Genomic DNA, 15,820 nt, shown 5'->3' with positions numbered 1-15,820 from the left:
TTCAGCTCATTTGTGTCCGACTCTTTGCGACCCCATGAATCACAGCACGCCAGGCCTCCCTGTCCATCACCAACTTCCAGAGTTCACTCAAACTCATGTCCATTGAGTCGGTGATGCCATCCAGCCATCTCATCCTCTGTCGTCCCCTTCTCCTCTTGCCCCCAATCCCTCCCAGCATCAGAGTCTTTTCCAATGAGTCGACTCTTCGCATGAGGTGGCCAAAGTATTGGAGTTTCAGCTTCAGCATCAGTCCTTCCAATGAACACCCAGGACTGGTCTCCTTTAGGATGGACTGGTTGGATCTCCTTGCAGTCCAAGGGACTCTCCCCAAAATTTTGTATAATAAATTATTAAAAACCATTAACTTGGAGGCATTTTTCATATAGCTTCTTTCTAGATGAAGTATTATTTAAAATGTAGGTATAAATTTTCAAGTCTGAAATGTTTTTATGGATTGAGTAAGAATTTTTAAGTGATATAGTAAAACTTCAGCCATCTGGAACTCTGGGTATTTCTCATCAGTTTTGAATGGAGCTCATAGCAAAACATCATACATTTCTTTTTGCTTTCATAAAGTACATAAAATGTAAAATTTTAAATGTAAAGATGTAAATTTTGAGTCCAGGACATGATTTTTAACAGTAGTTACTGTGTTAAGTTGTGTCAGAATGACATTCCTGAGGTTTGGTAAAATGTATCCTGTCTCCATGCCCATACTGAATGGCCTCAGAAAAGGGTGCGTTTTACTTCTTTGGGTAAGCTAGAGCACAAATCCTGAAGCTGGATTGCCTAATGCTTACCTCATGAAGTTTAAATGCCTAGGGTACTGTCTGACATGTAGTAATGATTATATAAATAATTGCTGCTATTGTCATTTTTAGTATCATCGTTGTTAGTCCACGTTCCCTTACCTACAATTCTGAAATTCAAAAAGCTGTAAAAACCAAAGGTTTGCTTACTGTTGTTGTTCTCCATAACTATTTTAGAGAAAAATCTGACCTCCTTTGACAGGCTATTTATACTACTAAATACAGCCACCTGATGTGAAGGACTGCCGGCTCACTGGAAAGACCCTGATGCTGGGAAAGATTGAGGGCAAAAAGGAGAAGGGGGCAACAGAGGATGAGATGGATAGCATTGGCAACTCAATGGACATGAATTTAAGCAAACTCAGGGAGATAATGGAGTGCAGAGGGGCATGGCATGCTACATACAGTCCATGGGGTTGCAGAGTCAGACATTACTTAGTGACTTAACAATACCATGTATCATTTACAGACACATATGTACATACAGAGAAACATACATAAATACATACACATACTATGTAGTTGACTACATACAGTCAACTCATTGGAAAAGACCCTGATGCTGGGAAAGATTGAAGGCGGGAGGAGAAGGGGTCAACATAAGATGGTTGGATGGTATCACTGACTCAATGGACATGAGTTTGAGCAAACCTTGGGATATAATGAAGAACAGGGAAGCTTGGAGTGCTGCAGTTCATGGTGTCTTAAAGTGTCAGACACAACTTAGCGACTAAACAACAACACATGCCCCAGTCCCTTTGGATAAAGATTGTGGATATTCTTCCCTGTTACTGCATATAGTTTGCTAAAATAAAAGCACAGGCTTGTGAGCTCTTCAGTCTAAATAAATCATCTTGACAACTCTTGGGTATTTTCAAAACTAACAAAAAAAAGATTGTGGAAATTCTCGTTTATTTTTCCCATGGTTTCTACCTCCCAATTAAAATTGACCAAATTTTTTTTATGAGGGTATTTTTGTTTTTCTATTTTTTAAGGCTGAGGAATCCACCTTAAATCCTTTCAGGGACGCGGTGGCCAAGGGACAGTGGTCTCTTTTGGTTCAACCACTTTGTGCCTGACACGGTCCACAGAAATTGTCTTGCTGGGGGCGGATGCCCTTGTGGCCTGATGCATTTCGTGTCCCCCTTATCCTCACATGGCAGTCTTCATGTGGCAGGTGCCCTAATGGCTTCTAAGTGCCTGACCCGTGCCCACACAATATTGGTTGGCCTAGTCCTCAGTTGTAAAGAAGACAAAAGAGAGACCCTTACCCATTCAGGTGGCAGCTACTGGGGCACGGTGAGCAGTGGGGCCTTTGGAACACACCAGAGGGTAACCCTGGCCAGAGTTCCTCAGTTGCTTCCACAGCACTTGCCTGGTGGCAGAGGGTCCCTATGAGAAAGGAGAAGCGAGGAGGTGGGGGAAGAGACCCCAGGTTCCCTGTATGAGCCACCAGAAATGTCGTGGTCCGAGCACACGTTGGAAAAGAATTTCCAGAGATGAGACAGAATGAGAGGGAAATAAAGTTTATTAGAATGGGAGACACTGTTAGAACAGCGGGCCAGCCCAAGTGAGAACCGACCATGTTGTTATTATTATTATCACTAGATTCCATTGTTGTTCAGTTGCTCACTTGTGTCCAACTCTTTGTGACTCCATGGACTACAGCATGTCAGGTTTCCCTGTCCTTGACTGTCTCCTGGATTTTGCTCAAACTCGTGTTCATTGAATTGGTGATGTTATCCAACCACCTCATCCTCTGTTGTCTTCTCCTGCCTTTCCCAGCATCAGGGTCTTTTCCAATGAGTCAGCAGCCCTTCACATCAGGTGGCCAAAGTTTTGGAGCTTCAGCATCATTTCTTTCAATGAATATTCAGGGTTGATTTCCTTTAGGATTAACTGATTTGATCTCCTTGCAGTCCAAGGGCCTCTCAGGAGTCTTCTCCAGTCAAAAGCATTAATTCTTCAGTATTCAGCTTTCTTTATGGTCCAACTCTCACATCCATACATGATTACTGGAAAAACCATAGCTTTGATGATATGAACCTTTTTTGGCAAAGTGATGTCTCTACTTTTTAATACGCTGTCTCGATTTGTCATAGCTTTTCTTCCAAGGAGCAAGTCTTTTAATTTCGTGATTGCAGTCACCATCTGCAGTGATTTTGGAGCCCAAGAAAATAAAGTCTGTCACTATTTCCATTTTTTCCCCATTTATTTACAGTGAAGTGATGGGACCGAATGCCATGATCTTAGCTTTCTGAATGTTGAGTTTTAAGCCAGCTTTTTCACTGTCCTCTTTCACCTTCATCAAGAGGCTCTTTAGTTCCTCTTTGCTCTCTGCCATTAGGGTGGTATCATCTGCATATCTGAGGTTACTGATAGTTCTCCCAGCAGTCTTGATTCCAGCTTTAACTTCATCCAGCCCAACATTTCACACGATGTACTTTGCATATAAGTTCCATTCATGACTCCAGATCAAAACCCTATGTTTCATTTGCTTTTTGGATGGTTAAGTACCAAAACATTAAGGCTCATTTATTTTCCCATGGTTTCTACCCCTCAGTTAAGATTGACCAGTTTTTCTTTTATGAGGATTGCTTGTTCTCTGCTAACTGAATGTTTAGAGGTAGTGTATTAGCACTGGAGTAGAAATGATAGAAGTGGAAGGAATTACTATTGTAAGAAATGAATAAGAGACTCATTATTTTCTACTATCCATTAATTTTGTGTGTGTGGATTCTTGTTTTTTTAAATTGAGGTATAAAGTCAATGGCACCCCACTCCAATACTCTTGCCTGGAAAATCCCATGGACAGAGGAGCCTGGTAGGCTGCAGTCCATGGGGTCGCTAAGAGTTGGACATGACTGAGTGACTTCACTTTCACTTTTCACTTTCATGCATTGGAGAAGGAAATGGCAACCCACTCCAGTGTTCTTGCCTGGAGAATCCCAGGGACAGGGGAGCCTGGTGGGCTGCCGTCTATGGGGTTGCACAGAGTCGGACACGACTGAAGCAACTTAGCAGTAGCATAATCTTTATAATTTTTCAATTAATTTTTTTGTGTGCATTACAAACTATTTTGAACAAGATTCCCATTGTGACTGGAACAGAGTAAGCAAGGGAAGAGTACTGGGAGGTAAAGTCAGAATGATGGGGCCAAATCACATAGGGCCTTTGTGGATCATTGTAAAAACATTGATTTTTACTTCAAGAGAAGCCATTGTAGGGGTCTTCCACTAAGGAGTAACATGAGCTGCCTGTATCTTTTTTTTTATTTTTATTTTTTTTCGTTTCATACATGATATTTTACATGTTTCAATGCCATTCTCCCAAATCTTCCCACCCTCTCCCTCTCTCACAGAGTCCATAAGACTGTTCTATACATCAGTGTCTCTTTTGCTGTCTCGTATCTTTTAATAAGTCATTGGCTACAGCATTTAGATTAATCTGTGGGGTACAAGATGGAAGCAGGGGACAGACCAAGAAGTAGACACTAAACTAAGAAAGAAACTTTGCTGTATTAGGGACCTCTGGCAACATCAGACTAAAAAGAGTTCCAGAAGTAAACAGAAAAGTTTAGTAATTACATTATCATTGGATTTCTCAGTAGCAGCACTGGAAGCTGGTTTTCAAAATTTTTGCTTTTCAAAATTATAGAGGGGAATTCTTGTAGTCTAGAGTTCTGCAGTTGGCCCAATCTTTACTAAGTATGAGGGTAGATATTTTCTGACAGGCAGCCTTTCAAATGTATTTTCTAGATTCTGTCTCGGAGCATAATTAAAATATATATTTCATCAGAGTTAAGAGATGTAGACCAGGAAAAAGGACAAAAATAGAAGGAAGGCAAAGGGAACTCGCAGGGTAGCTATGAAGTATGCTCCACAGCTGAGACCTTGGCCGCAGGCCTAGAAACCAGCAGTCTAGATGGAGCAGATCAGAGCACCCTGGGAAGGATAGCTCTGACTTTAAAAATGGAAGTGTAAATTATTTAAGAGGTTTGACCATATGGAGGAGAACGCTGTATTTAAGGGCAGGTTTGTAGTGTTTTTGAAGGACATGGGAAGACTTTGGTATGTTGTTGAAAGAGAACTAAATAAGCAGATGAAAAGGAGGAAAATTTTTAACTTCAGAAAATGAAATGGAATCATAGTATCATGGTATTCTTTGGATCAATAGAGGCCATTATTGGAGGAGAGGGAAGATAGGGTCTAAAGCTTATCTACCCTAATAGTCAGTCAGTGTGTAGCATTAAAATGTTACATCAAATTGAATCAAGGCCTACAATATACACATTGTTTTAAAAGACCAAAAGGGTTAAAAGTGGATGCTCCCTGTGAACAAGATGAAGACAGGGAGGTGGAGCAAAGGATGGCTGTTTTTAGTTATATGCCTTTTAGCCCTTTGTAACTTTTCAACTGATAAGCGTATAGTATTAAAATAGAAATAAGAATTGTTAAAATATGAAGAAACAGGTAATTGTACTCTTGGGAGGGGGTGGGGGGCACATCTCAGTAACTAACTACTGCTTGACGATCTAACATTCACTGATTCCAGAGAATGATTTTGTTTATTGAAGGCTTTGTTCTTGAAAGTATTTGAGATCCAACTGCATTCCAGTGCCTTAAAGTATCTTTAGCCTCTGTTGGTATTCTTAAGTTATTCTAACATGCATTTTCGTTGTTTCTTGTGTACTCTTTTTGTCACTGTTCCACTGGCCCTCTGAATGCCTAGAATAGTTTTATGATGGAAATGGGAGTATGAAAATTGCTTTAAAGCAAAGTAGGAGAGGATGAACCTTTCTCAAATAAGTGGAGACTATCTGGTTTGAAAAATAAAGGCTGCACAGAGATAGGAAACTGTAAGTTCTGGTGAGTACATAGATAACGTAGAGATGTTGTGAAGGAGATGTAAATAAATTAGGACCAGATTAAAATGGACTCCTTGTGCTTTGACTAATTTTGGAAACATACTCTAGGCAGACCAGAGCCAGAGAAGGTTTTCAAGTAGGAAAATGATAATTATCCAAATCAAAATACAAAATTTTACATCCAGTTTGTATGTATCACAGCTGTATGTAAAACAAATAAATAGTCATAGAAAACTAACATTGAGAAAAACTATCTCAAAATAATGATACTGGTTGTCTCTGCAGTAGGACTCTGTGGCTTTTTTCTATTATTTCCACTTTTTCAAAAATTTTTGTATTACTTATGATAGCAGGGTAAAAATAAATCATTATTGTTGCATCATTGTCTCCTTGAGAAACGTGCTTCATCCATTGCCTCATGCTTCTGGCTCTTTCTTTATGGAAAGAGTAAATGTCCTAAGAACATCCTGCTGTGAGAAAATGTGAATGCTAAAGAAGGCAGGAACTTTAAGGAAGCATCTGATCTTCAGCTTGGCCTTATCTTCCAACTTATTTTAGGATTGTTAAAGATTCACTCCAGTCAATCCAATCCCCAGCAGGCTGTCCTGACGATCCCCAGCCAGCTCAAACCACTCAGTGTAAATACATCTGGAGGTGTGCAGACGATACTGATGCCTGTGAATAAAGGTGAGTCCTTCACCTGTTGGGTGTGGTTGTCTCTAAGTCTGTCTGCCTGGAGGGTCTGTCTGGTGGGAAGGTCTGTGGTCCGTCCTTGGGTGGCCACTCCTGCCTTGTACAGCCTACCCTTGAGCTGTCACCATAATCCCTAGCACCAGCTCTGGGACTGAAAGTAACACCCGAGTGATCCATTGACTTCTAAATAACTGCTCATTTCTAAAGTTGAGCAGGGGAGTATATCTTAAACATTTATGAGAGTACAGGTCAATTGGGTTTTTACTTTCTGAGGTTAGTGACCAAGCCTGCATTTCCATGGTTGACAATAACAGCTCAGTTACCCTGCTACTAATAGTAAGCAGCCCACCTTACAAATCTGTGTGTAAAGCAAGGACCTTCCCATTTCTGTTACACTGAAATTGTTTTTGTGCTAGTCATCTACAGTAGAGCTGTCACCTGGGAGATAGATTATTTTCATTAAAATAAATTCTGTATTTCTTATATCCTCCCCTCCTCTTTTGCCTGTTAGTGGTTCAATCGTTTTCTACCAGCAAATCACCTGCCATTCTGCCTGTGGCTGCCCCAACTCCAGTTGTCCCCAGCCCTGCTCCAGCAGCTGTTACAAAAGGTATGTCATTTCCCACAGTATGTTTGCCCAGAAGTTTTATGCAAGACATTACTATCATAAGACTCCCTTGAATTTCAGCATTCATGAATCAGTCGCTTCAAAAATACATAGGGTGTTTATATACAGACTTCACTGAGGGAAGTAGAGATGTATAAAGCATCATTCTGCCCCCCCAAGAATTTATAATCAGGTTGGAGAGAGTTGCAGTAGACAGCAAGCAGTGATTGATAAATGCACGGTAGATGTTCTGAAAAATGAATGCCGAAATATTTTAGTCTAGGATGTGTGGTCCATGGAACGTGAGGGTTGTGGAGGTGGATAACACTTTGTATAGGACACGGATTTTAACCGGAACTTTAAGAGTGAAGCATTTTTGACTATGGACAGGCATGCCAGGTTAAGGAAACAGTAGAGACGAAGACTCAGAGGGCTTGTTTGGGCGAGTAGACCAATCAAGGGGACTCACCTGGGGTGTACAGTTATGTAAAGGAGCTGTAGGTAGGGTCAGATGTTGGCAGCTGGCAGTGGGGACACTTATGACTATTGACTGGATGGAGAGAGTACAGTGTGTTAGAACAAAACATTTTGACATCTGTAAGATCTACAATAATGATAGCTACCTTGTGTAAGAGCCTAAAATGTACCTGGCACCATGCTAGCTGCTTGGTGATATATCTATCTATCTATCTATCACTAATGATCAAAGTACCTGAAAAGAGCTGTTAATGCCCATTTTGCCAATGAGGAAACTGAAGTTTGGAAATAATAAGTCTGTACTTCCCAAGTCTAGAAAACTAGAAGGCAGTGCAGTCAGAATTTGAAATACTTCTTTTCAGGCATTCCAGGATCTCTCACAATAGTCTTGGGAAGAGATGGATTTGAAACTTACAGCATGACCATCTGAAGCAAGGGTTGGCTGACTGCAGTCTGCTGCTCATTTTTTAAATAGGTTTTATTGGCACATCTGAGAAGGCAATGGCACCCCACTCCAGTACTCTTGCCTGGAAAATCCCATGGATGGAGGAGCCTGGTGAGCTGCAGTCCATGGGGTCGCTGAGGGTCGGACACGACTGAGCAACTTCACTTTCACTTTTCATTTTCATGCATTGGAGAAGGAAATGGCAACCCGCTCCAGTGTTCTTGCCTGGAGAATCCCAGGGGCGGGGAAGCCTGGTGGGCTGCCGTCTATGGGGTCGCACAGAGTCGGACATGACTGAAGTGACTTAGCAGTATTGGCACATGGCCATGCCGATTCATTTGTATATTGTCCGTGTGTGCACTGCAGCCTCAGAGTTTGGTCATTCCAGCTGAGTTCACATGACCCACAAAGCCTCAAGTATTTACTGATTAGTTCTTATAGGAGAAGTATGTCAGTCATGATGAAAGATGCTAACCTAGACCAGCATCTCTCCTCAGTATCAGGTGTGTATCATAGTCCTCATACAGATTCTGATTCAATTAATTTTGGACTGGACCAGAGCATTTCTGTTTTGATTTTAATTAAGCATACCATTTGATGAGTTTTGACAACTGCATGAACCCAGCATCCCATTCACACTATAGAAATTCTCATCCCCTGTAGGCAGCCACTGTTTCAATTTCTATGATAGATTAGTCGTGTCTGTTTTTTAACTTTATGTGAATGGAAGCACATGCATTCTTTTGTGTCTGATTTAATTCACCCACTCAGTGTTTTTTGAGATTCAGCCATGTTGTTGCTAAGTAGTATTCCATACTGTAGAGGTGGATGGATAGACCATAGTATGTTTATCCTGTCTCCTGTTGGTGGACATTAGGTTTGTTTCCAGTTTGGGGCTATTATATGTAAGTCTTAGAAGAGCCTATCCAGTAAATAGCTCTCCCAACCTGAAAATACTGATTATATGATTTTGTGATTGAGTACCAGATTAAATGATTGTATTTACAGGAATTCCCTGGTGTAGTTAGGACTTGGTGCTTTCACTCTATGGCAGGTTCAGTCCCCAGCTGAGGAACTAAGAGAACCACAAGCAGTGCCATGTGGCCAAATAAATAAACAGCGTATACTTGCATCTACAGAACTAGAGTGTCTGAACTTTTTCTGAGGACTTCCTTCTGTTTCTTAAAGTCTCAGAATCACTAGGGGTTGGGGGAAGATGTCTTGCTGACAATGGAATTAGCAAGGTCACTCAATACAAGTTGGTATACATATAAAAGCCACTTTGAGTTCTATATAGAAATTAACTGCCAACGATCCACTAAATATTTATGAGAGAAAGACCTAAAAACTTGAAGGATATACAATTACAATTAATTATATAAATTTACTGAAATACCTGATTTTAGTCTCTCTCCCAAAATGACATGGGTTCAGTACAGTCCCAGTCAGAATCTCTAGTGTTGTTTTTGTGTTTGTGTAGAAATTGACAAGATAGTCTAAAATGTATATGGGAATGCACAGGCCTAGAATAGCTGATATAATCTTGAATAAAAAGTTGGGGGACTTGGGTCACCAGATGTATATATACTGTAAGGCTACGTAATTGAGATAGTGTAGTATTGGTTCAAGAACAGACAGAATGTAGGGGTCAGGCAATGGAAGGTGCAAACCGTTGGATGTAAGACAGGCTCAGAGATGTACTGCTCAGCACAGGGAATATAGCCAGTACTTACCTGATTTATGACACACTCAGCAGGGAAAAGATGTTCTTTTCAATAAGTTGTACTGGGCTAATTAGATATATCCTTTTGGGGGAAAGAAGAAAACTTGGCCCCTACCTTACATCATAAAATTTAATTTGCATTGGGTCCTAGACCTAAATGTGAAGGATGAAACAGTAAAGCTTCTGGAAGAGAATATGAGAATATCTTCATGACTTTGGGCAAAGAAAACACAAGAAAAGCAGCCATGAAAGAACAGATTGATAAATTAGACTTTATTAATACTAGGAACTTTATCGGATGGACAAAATTTAAGAGTGAAAGTTGCCACATACATCCTGAAAGATATTTGCAATTGACATATCTGACAAAGAGTTCTCCCCAGAATATAGAAGACCTGAAAGTCAGTATGAAAAAGACACTGATTTTTTTTTTTTAAAAGAGCAAGAAGTATAAACAGATACTTTACAGAAGAGGATATTTAAATACAATGAAATGAAAAGTTGTTCACCCTCATCAGTCGTCAAAGGAATGCAAGTTAAAACCATAGTGATACTGTTCTTTCACCAGAATTAAAAGAACTGCATTGCTAAGTGTTGACAAGGATGTGAAGCAACTGGAATTCACATACCCTGCTTGTGGGGCTACAAATTGACATAATAACTTTGGAAATGAGTTTGGCAGTTTCTGGTAAAATTAAACATGTTATCTGTCATGTGTTCCAGGAGGTACACTTCTAGGAAATGCATGCATATGTGCACCCAGATACATATACAAGCTTTGCTTTTTTTTTTTTTTTAATAGCCGAAAAGATGCTGACACAAAAGGGTATGCACGATGTGATTCCAGTTATATAAAATTTAAAGTGGAATTGGCAGAGAGGAATGCTAGAAGCATAAGGGACCCTGGCTGAGGACTGGAAATACTCTGCATTTTGATTGGGGTGCTGGGTGCATGGATGTATATGTAGGTAAAATTTATCAAACTGTACCCTTAATATTTGTGCATTTTTTGCAAGTTATGCATCAGTGAAAAGGGGGAAGATACACTCGTGTATCTCACTTGTAGACCTTTGCTTATATGAAACTATTGAAGGATGTTGAGTAGAAAATGACACTAGCACGCTGCTTTAGGTGCGTGTACTGGTGCTCGTGTACAAGATGAGTCGTAAGGGAATAGACTGACGGCAGGGAAGCTGGTGCAAAAGAAGTGTGCACGCATGCACACGTGTGCATGCACAGTGTTTTGATCAGAGACTATGGAAGGAAGACACATGCTCCTGACACAGTTATCTTCCGTCAGTAGATTTAGTAAGATCATGGCATCCGGTCCCATCACTCCATGGCAAATAGATGGGGAAACAGTGACTGACTGTATTTTTCTGGGCTCCAAAATCACTGCAGATGGTGACTGCAGCCATGAAATTAAAAGACGCTTACTCCTTGGAAGGAAAGTTATGACCAACCTAGACAGCATATCGAAAAGCAGAGACATTACTTTGTCAACAAAGGTCTGTCTGGTCAAGGCTACGGTTTTTCCAGTGGTCATGTATGGATATGAGAGTTGGACTGTGAAGAAAGCTGAGTGCCAAAGAATTGATGCTTTTAAACTGTGATGTTGGAGAAGATCTTGAGATCCAACCAGTCCATCCTAAAGCAGATCAGTCCCGGGTGTTCATTGGAAGGACTGATGTTGAAGCTGAAGCTCCAATACTTTGGCCACCTGATGCGAAGAGCTGACTCATTTGAAAAGACCCTGATGCTGGGAAAGATTGAAGGCAGGAGGAAAAGAGGACGACAGAGGATGAGATGGTTGGATGGCATCACTGACTCAATGGACATGGGTTTGGGTGGACTCCGGGAGTTGGTGATGGGCAGGGAGGCCTGGTGTGCTGCCGTTCATGGGGTCGCAAAGAGTCGGACACAACTGAGCAACTGAACTGAACTGAAAAGCCTCATGTGATGAGCTCGAATTTTTCCCAGTACAAAAGATCTGATTTTTTTGTTTTTTTTGCCGTGTGTCTCAGAACACTAAGATAATGCTAAAAGTTGATAAACTTAGCTGGAGAGATGATAAACAATAGGATATTAAACTTAGAACAGGCCAGCATTGTATTTTAATGTGGCATTGTTCAAGTGTAAGAGTGTATGTGTGTGGTCTTCCATAGTGGTGTGGTTAGCCCTCTAAGAAATATCTAAAAGCCATTTTATTGCCCTGCCTTTGTCATGAGACACAGGCTAACAGTTCTCCCGTTGTCTGCTGATCCCGTGATGACAGGCGCTATCCCAGCACCCTGGCCGTCTCTGCAGCTGTGGCAGCACCCTTACTGGGTTCCCATTGTTTCTGTCCACAGGTGTCGTTCCATCACTGAGCCCTAATAGCGCTCTCATTGTTTCTATTCCCTTGTAGTGAAGACCGAACCGGAAACACCTGCACCAGGCGGCCCCTCCCAGGATGGTCAGACAGCAGTGAAAACAGAAGACAGTTCTGAGCTGGGAAACTATGTCATTAAGTAATTATTTCAGTCCTTTCTAAGGGGGTTGTGCTTTTAGTATGTTATGGTACTTGAAAAAAAACCATCCCTGTGACAACTATATGTAGAGTTTTCTGTATGCATTAAGCCCTTTGATGGGTAGAAGCTTCTGTCCATGTGTGGTGAACAAGTATTACCATTTGCTGCCCAGCTCAGGAGACTTCATTTAACACCTCGATGTGACCTCTGAGCGGCACCTGATTAAGGGCCTCGGATGCAATTATAGGTCTCCCTTTCTTTGAGCTTGCCAACATGAAGTTTCTTTGCTCCATCTTTGGGTGTGAAATTTCTTATGATGTAATTGCTCAGGTGTGTGTACATTTTGTGTTGCAGTATCCACACATGTGCCCAGTCTTAAACAGCTGCCTTTTTATGGCCCATACACACTCAGTGCTGCTTCTAGAAATACTGAGATTTTCTCACTTCCAAACTGGGGGAAATCCACTTCTAGCATATTTTGAAGTACCTCAAACTGCTTGGACGGTAGAGACTTAGCCACTTTCACGGAGTTGACAGCATGAACTGTAATAACACTAAGAGTCTCTGCTCTAGTGACAGTCACACTACAGAAAGATTACATGACTATTTTAAAATATAAAAAGAAATGTCAAGTTTGCATTATTTGTCATTCCTGGGGTCTCATCTGTTTTAGTGTTGACTTTAAGCATTAAATGCTTTTTGTTTATAAACAAGGCAATATATAGAAGGAAGGACATGCAGATATAGTTGGGTTTAATTCCCTTGTAAAGGAGAAATATTTAATACATACATAAATTCATACGTATATACACACACACACACACACACAGAAACTGCTGTATGTATTCGCTACCCAAATTTTCTTTTGTCCTTCTCAGGATAGACCATTTAGAGACCATCCAGCAACTCTTAACAGCGGTAGTAAAGAAGATCCCATTAATTACTGCAAAAAGTAAGACCACACTGAGTATATGGGAGCGTGGTTTAAAGCTGTGACCTGCTTGGGGTATTGAGTCAGTTTGAATCACTTGGTGTTGTAATTAATACTGACGGTAGTTATCTTGGGGGGTGGGGTTTAGCTACAGCTGTAGCTTATTTGCAGGGTTTAGAATTCACACTGTCTTGGTCAGTTGGTTAGTCTTTTACTACTTTCACTGTGTTTGATCTGCAGAAGGAATTTTTTTTGTTATAGTATAGAAATTATAAATATGTAGTGTATATATAAAATTGTATTTGTTTTTAATGTTTATTAATAAGGAAAATAATTAGCATTTGCCCGCAGCATGCCAGACTCTGCAGGCTCATTATACTTTCTTATTTAACCATGGTCTCCGTAGGATACATGGTGTCATCTCATCTCCATTTCACAAATGAGAAAACTGAGAATAAGCAAGGTTGAGTCACCTGTTCAAAATCACAATAGCTATAGGTCATGCAGTTTTGATTCCAGAGTCATTTATCTTTCATCTGACACTCCTGTCACTCCCTCTGTAGAACTGCATGACTATCAAGACCTCCAGCAGTGAAGTCCCCTCTGTCCCTGCCCATTGTTAGCAAGACTGAACCATTTGCTTCTCAGCCCTGGTTGCTCTGACAGAGGGCATGACTGACAGCCTGTGGATACTTAGGTGTCTGCTCTTGGGCAAGGTCACCTGTGAACATTTAGAGGGAAGGGATGAAGCAGATCATCACTTCACATTCATGGGACTATGAAATGATGAGCCAAGTACAGACTACCCTGCTTTTTTTCCAGCTGTAATAGCAAAAATTATTTTTTTTCCCCTCAGGGTTTAGGGGGTCATTTTGAAGTAGCTCAAAGTCAATTTTCAATGATTCTTCTAGCCCAGCAGAAAAAAATTTTAATCTTTTTTAAAAAAAATCAGATGCAAATATAGAATGTTCAAGCTTAAAGGGCAGTTCAGAAGCCATCTTCCTAGTCGTCTGGTTTTACAGTTAAGAAAACTGAAGCCCAGAGTGATGATGTAGGTTGCTCAAGGCAGCTTAGTTAATAGGCCAGGGCTAGTTCTCAGGTCTGCTCCCAGTGGAATGCCATTGCCATTTATTTTAATAGAAAATCTCCTGTCATGATGAAGCTTTCTCTACCACAGAAGCTGATTTTCCCAAGGAGGGCTGTTGTTTTGAGTACACATGAATGAGATGCCTTCTCTTCTAAGGACAAGCCCTTCTGTATTATGTTGCATCGAACTTGCCTAGTAAGGAACATAGCCCATAAAGAGATCTAAAGAAACTTTTTGGACATGCCTCCAGCAAATAAGATTTTATTTAAATCTTAACTTTATTCAGTTTGCTGGATATGTGCATTCTAGGTGAAGATGCCAGCTGTTTTTCTGCAAAATCTGTGGAGCAGTATTATGGCTGGAACATTGGGAAAAGGAGAGCTGCTGAGGTAATCCCATGTCTGCCTCTTTGATATGCAGGCCATCACTGAGAGCCTGTTGGAGAAAATAATCAAACACATGTGCATTCTGGCTGCTTCCATAAACATCGTCATATGGAGCAGTGATAAATTCTGCAGCATGTTTTGTTAAATATTTGATGGTAGAACTTTTTCCTTAGTTAAAAATCTCATTCTCCAAAGACTTGTAGGTAGCCTTTGAAAGACCTAGTTTCTTTTCCTGCATTGCTAAAAATTTCTAAAAGTTTTTAAAAAATTGTAATATGTTAAAATTAAGTCAACTATTTATTGTTCAGTGTGGCAGCTACTCTGCCAAACAGTGAGGCTATAAGAGGAAGTGGCAAGTACAAAGGCGTGCGTAGGAAGCTTTGAGAAAGCCAGCGATGGGTTTGAGGAGGGCGGGAAAGTGGGAGATCACAGGCTGGGACCAGCTGAAACACCTTATAGGCTAGGCTTAGGAATTTCAGTTCTTTTATAAACATTAGGTAAATGTTCTTAGACTTTTTTTTTTTTTTTAATGAGGAGAAACACCATCAGATTTTTTTTTCCTCAGAAAAAAATTATTCTAACAGGTTAGCATGGTCATTTGCAATTGGGTGATTATTTGAACACACTCCTAAGTTGAAGGATTTCATTATGCCCCCCCCCACCCCTAATTTTTTTAAGTGGCAAAGAGCGATGACAATGCGAAAAGTCTTACAAGAAATACTGGAGAAGAATCCAAGATTTCACCATCTGACTCCACTTAAAACCAAGCACATTGCTCACTGGTGTCGCTGCCATGGCTACACCCCACCTGACCCCGAAAGCCTGAGGAGTGATGGGGACTCGATCGAGGATGTGCTGACCCAGATCGACAGTGAGCCAGGTAAGCAAGGCGGGGGGTGGGGGGTGTACTCAGCACCATTCGCAGCTGAGAGGTGTCTCCTTGGAGCACATGCTCATCTCTCAGCCTCCAGGGCTCTCAGGCCACATCAGCCCCAGCAGGTCTCAGAGCTTTTTCTCTTTCCTTCACCTGAGGTAAAGAAACCCAAGGACTCCAGGGGTTGCCATGGAAAACAAAAGTCTCGACTCACCTCTCACCAGGTGTCTTATCCACACCGCCCCCGCCCCCCAACAGTCCCTACCAAACTATTTGTGCCCAAGTGTCCCAAGTTGTGTCCCAGCCAGGAATGTTCCAGCCCACGGCATGCAACAGACACACACCATTCATTCAGGTGCCCCCTCCTCTGCATTAGTTCTCCTTTGGGAACTTTCTTAATCCACCTCCTTT

General features: G+C 41.1%; 1 protein-coding gene across 14 annotated transcripts in view; it reads left to right on the top strand.

Moving 5' to 3' along the window:
* Positions 1-15,820, top strand: part of YEATS2 (YEATS domain containing 2) — a 103,358-nt gene that overhangs the window by 81,406 nt on the left and 6,132 nt on the right. For 10 of the 14 annotated variants that reach the window (XM_055568915.1, XM_055568910.1, XM_055568912.1 and 7 more), the window contains 7 exons: positions 6,235-6,363; positions 6,881-6,979; positions 7,929-8,009; positions 12,029-12,131; positions 13,010-13,083; positions 14,459-14,538; positions 15,214-15,415. In XM_055568915.1, the coding sequence (XP_055424890.1) occupies positions 6,235-6,363; positions 6,881-6,979; positions 7,929-8,009; positions 12,029-12,131; positions 13,010-13,083; positions 14,459-14,538; positions 15,214-15,415 (768 nt within the window). The remainder of the gene's footprint in view (positions 1-6,234; positions 6,364-6,880; positions 6,980-7,928; positions 8,010-12,028; positions 12,132-13,009; positions 13,084-14,458; positions 14,539-15,213; positions 15,416-15,820) is intronic. The other 4 variants (XM_055568921.1, XM_055568918.1, XM_055568916.1 and 1 more) reach the window with 2 other exon arrangements.

Source organism: Bubalus kerabau, chromosome 2, assembly GCF_029407905.1.
Source record: "Bubalus kerabau isolate K-KA32 ecotype Philippines breed swamp buffalo chromosome 2, PCC_UOA_SB_1v2, whole genome shotgun sequence".
Lineage (NCBI taxonomy): Eukaryota > Metazoa > Chordata > Mammalia > Artiodactyla > Bovidae > Bubalus > Bubalus kerabau.
Note: the sequence above shows the minus strand (reverse complement) of the source record. Positions and strands in the feature narration are given on the sequence as shown.